At 36.8% G+C, this 7,205-nt stretch overlaps 1 protein-coding gene across 1 annotated transcript; it reads left to right on the top strand.

Moving 5' to 3' along the window:
• The first annotated feature begins 1,307 nt into the window (after positions 1-1,307).
• Positions 1,308-2,492, top strand: LOC114537410. Its single transcript, XM_028558465.1, has 2 exons — positions 1,308-1,494; positions 1,896-2,492. Exons 1-2 carry the CDS (start codon positions 1,350-1,352, stop codon positions 2,480-2,482), a joined length of 732 nt encoding a protein of 243 aa, XP_028414266.1. The 5' UTR covers positions 1,308-1,349; the 3' UTR covers positions 2,483-2,492.
• Positions 2,493-7,205: the final 4,713 nt, after the last annotated feature.

The following is a 7,205-nucleotide window of genomic DNA, read 5'->3' as shown; positions in this document are numbered from 1 at the left end:
CAACTGACCCTGATTTACTAACATCTCAGTCTTATATACCTGATGTTACGCTTGACTGCACTTAGAATAAGTCAAAATTACATAGCACTCTTACATCTCTCTTGAATGAGTCAATTTGAATATTATGCACTGAATATGTAGTTGTAAACAGTATCTTTGTATTATGGTCAAAACCATTCAGTTTGCTTGTTGAATAAAACGATAGATTTGCTTTCTATTTTGAGCTTATCCACCGTTTAAGCTAAACCGGCCCCTGTTGTCGACTTAATACCGAAGACGAATAACCGCCAGTCTAAAAATATTGAAGACGCTTAAGCCCTGGTTTCACGACCAGGAGCGCTATTTCTCGGCGAAATGCGCAATATTTCGCTTGCTCCCTTTGAATTGTGAGTAATCAACAGAATTAATTGATACAAGTGGTAACAATTCAAAAGAAACAGGCGAAAGTTTTCGCATTTTACCGAGCAATAGCGCCCGTGGATAAGGCCGTGTGTGTCCATTAAGGCTGTTTTCCACTAGGCGGAATTTTCCGCGCGGAGCGGAAAATTACGCTCAAAAACTATTTTGAGCATGCGCAATATCTATTTAATATTTGCGTTTGGCGCTATGGCGTTTTCGCTTGGAAGTTCAATCCAATCCGACTTTTTCCGCTTTCCGCCCGTCCAATGAGCAACATGGCCGACAGGAATATGAGTGAAGAAAGCCGTGAAAGATATATTTCTAGCATAAATTCCTTAAAAGAGCTTCTTGCAAGGTCCGAGGAACAACAGCAACTTATTGCAATGGATGAAGGGTCAGTTACTGAACTGTTTGGTCACATACAACAGCAACGACAGGAAAAGCAAGTGGGAAACATTTCTCAAAATATTTCAAATTTAATAGTGCAACAGAGCAAGGTGAATAATAATTATACAATTTACACCAACTTTTTTTATTTAATATTATCATATATCCCTTGATATTTTTCAAGGGTGTTTTTTGCGGTAATTTTCCCATTATAATACCACTGATTTCAATTGATTTCGCTTTGAAGTACTATAAAATTCTTCAATGTATAGTAGTATTTTAACTGAAATTTTTTATAGCAAATCAAATGAACACATTTATATATTTTTTATATTTTTTTCAAAATTTTATACAGCCAAGTAAACTTAGATTACACAAAGTTTCGTCATTCATAGATCATACATCATAAATTATCCTAGTTCAAATTTCTTTATTGTAAAAAACATTTTTATTTTTATAAATATTAATATTTCATTTTTTGAAAAAAACTCATAGCTAATCCAGCAATAGACTCAAGTGAAGCTCCTTTAACCAACATAGAGGCAGGAGAAGAGGAGAGGGGAATGTCAATAGATTTTGAGGTTGAGTTATTTATTGAAGAAATTCGGAAACTTGGATGTTTGTGGAATACATCTTTATCTTCTTACAAAGACAGAAATGCAAAACAAAATGCATGGAAAATTCTCTCCAACATATTTAACAAAGATGGTAGGAATTCTTTAATGAACAGTTTTAATAATACTATTCACAGTTATGATTTTTCAAATTAACCTGTTATATTATGTGATATGCAGTGCAATAGTTTGTCAAAAAATGATGATAAGGAGCTTTTAGAGAAAGATTTACATGGCCTTAAAGTAGAAATGCTAGTCTACATCAAATCCCACCCATTTCCCACATTCCATTAATTTAATAGTGTAGGATTTAAAGGTGAAGAATTTACCATAATAAGCATGCAAGATAGTGAATATAGATTTATAATAATGCTGCTAGAATATATTTTCTTAAGAAAAATTATTGTAAAGTCTACATGCTGCCATGTTATCTCTTTATTTTCATTTGTTAATATGATTTGCATGCACTTTAAAAGTATTTCATTGTATTTACAGTGGAATTTTTAAAGACACAGTTGAAATATTTGAAAGATAACTTGAAGAAATGCCTTGATAGGAGATCCAAGGCTACAAAATCAGGGGCAGCTGCATCAAAGTTGCCCACATGCAAGTATTTTGATCAGTTGAGATTTCTGCATGGCAAAGTCTGTAACAAACCTACAGAAAGCAATTTGACACCAGTGATTGATGTTGAAGATTCATCTTTAGCAGTCAATAATTCTTCTGCACTTACTAGTTTTGTAACCCAGTCAGTGCTCTGCCCCGAGACCTCAACTCCAACATCATCAAAGAGTATTCCAGCCTCTGCTCCAGGAAAAAGTAAAGCAGAGACTGAAATTATTGCAAATACACCTGCAAAGCGAAGTAAGTCAAGAGCAGAAATGGCATTTGCAGTAGATACAATGTTGGTGAAGACATTGAAGGATATGCAAGAACCCACTGTTACTGATCAAGATGAAGATTTATTATTTTGCAAAAGCCTTGTACCAATACTTAAAAAGATGCCTGCAAGACAAAATAGGCTTGCCAAAATAAAAATAAATCAACTTTTGTTTGATATAGAGTTTAATGATGAACTGTGACTAATTTCATCAAAATAGAGTGACTTTCTCTAAAAACAATAGACACTCAAAATTTTAAAGTTAAAGTTGTACAGTATGATTCATTTACTGAGAGTTTCTTTTTTAAGATGTGAATTAAACAGTATTTTAATTGTCAAGTGAATGTAAGGTTCGCGTAACCATTTCCATTTGCCAGCTGACAGCACCCTGTTGTGAATTGAAATATTCCTTGAAGTCATCACGAGTACTTTTGGCTGATTTAGAATAGTTGTTTGAACCAATTTGCGGAATAGGGACCATTCCTTCAATGTTTCCTTCCCTTCTCCATTCCCCAGTTTGCTGACCAGCTGCTGATTCATGATCTGTGTAGCTAAGTGGGCAGTAACTGTGGGTATCCTCTGGAGATCTTGTTGCCATTAAAAAGTTGTGCAAAACAACAACTGCTTTGGTAATATTTATCACCTTCTCCACGTTTGCAATGATTGGTTTTCGAAACACTCGGAAACGTGATGTTGCAACCCCAAAACAATTCTCAATAATTCGCCGTGCCCTTGATAGTCTATAATTGAACACCCTTTCTGCAAGGGTTAAGTTCTGTCCTGGGTAAGGTTTCATCATGAAAGTCTTGAGTCCAAAAGCATCGTCCGCGACAAATACATAAGGGTAGGTTTTGTTTGATGAGTCAGGTTGGAATAGCTTTTCAGACCCAGGGAGATTCAATAGATTATTATCTATGGCATGACCAAGATAGCTATTAGCGTACACACTACCGTCACTCTGTCTACCTGCATCACCAATGTCCACGAGAGTAAATTCGTAGTCTGCATTACAGACTGCTAAAAGCACAATACTATGTGTCTTCTTATAATTAAAATAATCAGATCCAGAACGAGCAGGTGCCTGCATTACTACGTGTTTCCCATCGATGGCACCAAGTGCATGTGGAAAGTTCCATTTACTCTCAAATTCTCTAGCAATTTTCTTCCATTGTTCTTTAGTTTTTGGTGCACTTAAGTAGCCGTTTTCGATCAAAACATGCCAAAGAACTTGACACGTTTCACCAATAATCCTTCCTACGGTCGAAGGGCTTATGCGATAACTAGCTGCTATACTGGTTTGTTCATCTCCCGTGACTAGGTACCTCAAAGTAACTGCTAATCTTTCACTGGGTGAAATGGGCTCACGCATTTTTGTTGCTTTTTTCTGTATGTAAGGAGAAACCCAAGAAAGAAGTTTTTCAAAAGTTTCTGGTACCATTCTGAAACAACGAAAAAAGTACTCGTGGTCAAAAAGGACCATTTCTTTGATTAACAGGTGGAATTCTCCTTTTAAAATGCGTTCTTGATAAATCTTCCGCACCCAAAACCGCTTCTTGTATTTTTCATTTTGTCTTTCTAGTCGCCTACGAAGCACAACTAAAATTATTAATCTTTGCAGTTGTTTTTGTTTTACACTCGACATGTTGAATTTGAGATTTGATTTTCGCGCGTTTTATTAATTTTCCAACTTTTTCGCTCGCAGCGGATACTTGTGGAAATTGAAAAGCCTTTCCTCTCGAAACTTTTCGAGCGTAATTTTCCGCTCCGCGCGGAAAATTCCGCCTAGTGGAAAACAGCCTTAACGCATTATGCGTCTCTAGCGTGAAAACAGCCAATCTAGCAATTAAACTGCGGGTTTCACATGAGTCGCGTGTCTGATTGCTGCTAATCTTCTTTGGTTAAAAAAAACCTCGTTAATTTCACAATACCTTGTCTTGCAAAGCCAACGGTATAGGGGACAATAGGATGGGCGTTAGCAACAATATGAGATATTTCCGCCATTTTTTTAAGGCTTTTAACCATCTCGAAGCCATGTTTCAAAAAACCTTTCCGGGGCAAAGCGAAGGAACTATGTTGACTGTTGTGATTCTATGATAATCTGCAGCAACGATTGTGCAAACGTAAAGTGATAATATGACACTATGCAATTTAATACCGCTATTTGTAATCAAAAGCGCTGGGAGCCTAATCTTTATCATTGTTTATTATCAATCAATGTTACTTTGACCTCTACTTAAGGTTACATTTACCTACGCTTAACGTTAGGTTGGGCTATTTTCATGCAACGCAACGATTCACGGGTTATTCAGTAGTGAGTTTACGATTCACGACGCGGCCATCTCGACGACGCACTTGCAAAACAAAGAAACTCCCACACGCGAGACAATAGGTATGCATATATAATTTGTTGTCCCACGACAGGGTTGTTATTCTTACGACGTCTTCAAATGAGGTATTTTCACGGCTTCTCGATGACATCAAAGCAGCGGCAGCCCGCGAAACTGTTTTACAGTTTCAAAATTGCTCGAATTTTCACGTTTTGTAAATCTCTGAACATAAACTCTCTCTCTCATAAGTAGAGCAAACTAAAAGCGTGTCAAATATTCTGAAGGTTCTTTCAGCAACTTTCATGGAGTTAATTTGAATTTTTAAAATGACGTACGGTCATTTAGGGTCTGTTTACATAAGCCCGGTTACCCGAAATTCAACGAAGCGTGAGATGATTTTGAGGTATTGAGATGAGTAGATAACATGATCTTAAAAGTCGTATTACTCGTATAATCACCACAACAATAGCATGTTCTTGTATGGTGTCATAAAGACTTTTTTCAATACCTCCAATTCCTCTAACGCTTCGTTGAATCTCGGGTAACCGGGCTTATGTAAACAGCCTCTTAGTGTAAACAAACGTTTTGTTTACATTTTAAACTTCAGTGTTTCCAAAAATATCCCTTGTGTTATGACTGATATTTTTTAGGCCCGTTTATACAAAGTTGAATTTATTGGTACGGTACGGCTAAAATTGGTACCCGTGCACATTGTTATTCTTTCCCATGCAAGCTACCAACACAAAGGCCGAGCATCAGACTAGTCTCTAGTCCTCTTTACCGCGCCTTGCATTCCTGTAACGGCCGAGCATTTCATCCGTCCTGAAATGCGAATTTAAAACGAGTTTCGTCCTGACGGGATTCCCGTCCAACTTACGGGAAAGTTAAACGGGAAAGTTAGACCGGTAAATTCGGATGAGAAACCCGTCTGTGACCAGATTTACATTTGACAAGTTTCCCGTCTCTAATATAAATACGGCTATTCAATGACGAATAATTTATGGCCCTCAGCCTGCATGACAGAGCTGTCAGTGAGGATCGTTCGCAAAGGAATTTCTCGGAATAAAGTTTAAAATTCGAGGAAGAGGTCACTGATCTTATATTACACAGGATGTAGCAACCATACCTATCCCAAAACAAAGCCAAGATTACTAAACTTTCCACGCTAGACTTTGAGATTGATTTGGAACCTGACCGAGTTAGTCCTGACTATTAAAATATAAAGTTACCGTTCCGGGGTTCTCGTGATGTGTTAATTAACTTAATTCTCTCAATGAAAGTAGTTAATTCTAACAGGCATGGTTTCTAAATCCAGTGTAGTATTATAAGATCAGTGTGCGAGAACCACAAATATTTATTGGAAGGCTAAAATATTTCGTTATTTACAAAAACATTAACGAGAGAAATAAATGCCTCGAAAAAGTCTTGCCATTAACAACAAGGTAGTCAGGTAGTGTTCCAAGTTTGATTTAAATGTCGAAAGTATAGAAGTCAAATTCTAAGTTGCAACCTTAAATTCTCCCAAGTTCGTGAGAGAAGCGAACGAAGCTATACATTTTGTAAACAGTCGGGTCAAATAAAACTATGAAACACTACAACGCAAATTTGCAATCACGTGATCGTCTTCAAATTACGAATATTTATTAAACATTCACATTCACATTAAACAGTTATTAATCATCCCAGCAAAGGTCTCATCTCGTCAAACGCGGAAAGTCTGATGTTACACGAAGTTTGATTGGCTCCATAGAGCCAATCAAATTTCGTGTAACATCAGATGCGTAAGATGGTGCAATATCTCAAGAGAAGTGAGTGTAGGTTGTTGACGTTCTCGCAAATAACAGAATACACTAAAAAAATACAAATAAAATGTTACCTTATCTCAGTTTCAAGAGAAAAGATACATAGAAAGCTATCTTCCATAAAAACAATAACTTGCAAAGAATTTATCCGAAACATACGAGTTTCAAAATACAAAAAAATCGCATTTTTATACGAACTTTTCATACGGGATGAAAAACTGCCCCATGCTAGGACGATTGGCAAAAATAAAGGATTATCAGTGTCTTAAAACTGTGTCAAAATTACAAGGCAAAAAACAAAACTTACTCGAAAGCTAAAGCAAAAGTTTGAAGCGTACTTGAACTCAAAGCGAAAAATTCGTATTTACTCACACTGTAGTTGGAAAATATAGTAGTCAGATAAGGTAGATGCAGAGAAACAGATTGCTATAAATTTTTTTAAAAAACCCACAAGCGCGGTGAAAACAATGAAAAATATTTGACCGCCCACTTAGGAGGAGTGGGGTGTCTTCCAATAGCTCCTTCAATTTCCCCCATCTTTGGCATCACTCTTAGCAACCAAGTTACTACTCCATATTTATATAGAGCTCACTAGGATGGTCTGATCCTGCAGCCTGATCCAAATACGGGCTTCGGACCAATCAGCAGATGCGTTATATACATGTCACGTTGTAAACTGTGTTGAACGTCGTGCGTACTTATTATTACTATGGTTTGCTCAAGTGGAATCCCAGTTAACCACGCGAAAAATCACTAATCAAGACACAAAATTTCATTATATCGTCGCTACACTTCC

The sequence above is a fragment of the Dendronephthya gigantea genome, unplaced genomic scaffold (genome assembly GCF_004324835.1).
Source record: "Dendronephthya gigantea isolate DGI-Jeju-01 unplaced genomic scaffold, DenGig_1.0 000002F, whole genome shotgun sequence".
In the NCBI taxonomy this organism is placed as follows: domain Eukaryota; kingdom Metazoa; phylum Cnidaria; class Anthozoa; order Malacalcyonacea; family Nephtheidae; genus Dendronephthya; species Dendronephthya gigantea.
This window is presented reverse-complemented; position numbering and strand designations above follow the sequence as displayed.

Coding starts and splice junctions, on each gene's coding strand:
- LOC114537410 (XM_028558465.1), top strand. CDS start 1,350: ATGTCAATAGATTTTGAGGTTGAGTTATTTATTGAAGAAATTCGGAAA. Junction 1,495..1,895: donor CAACATATTTAACAAAGATG/GTAGGAATTCTT, acceptor TTGTATTTACAG/TGGAATTTTTAAAGACACAG.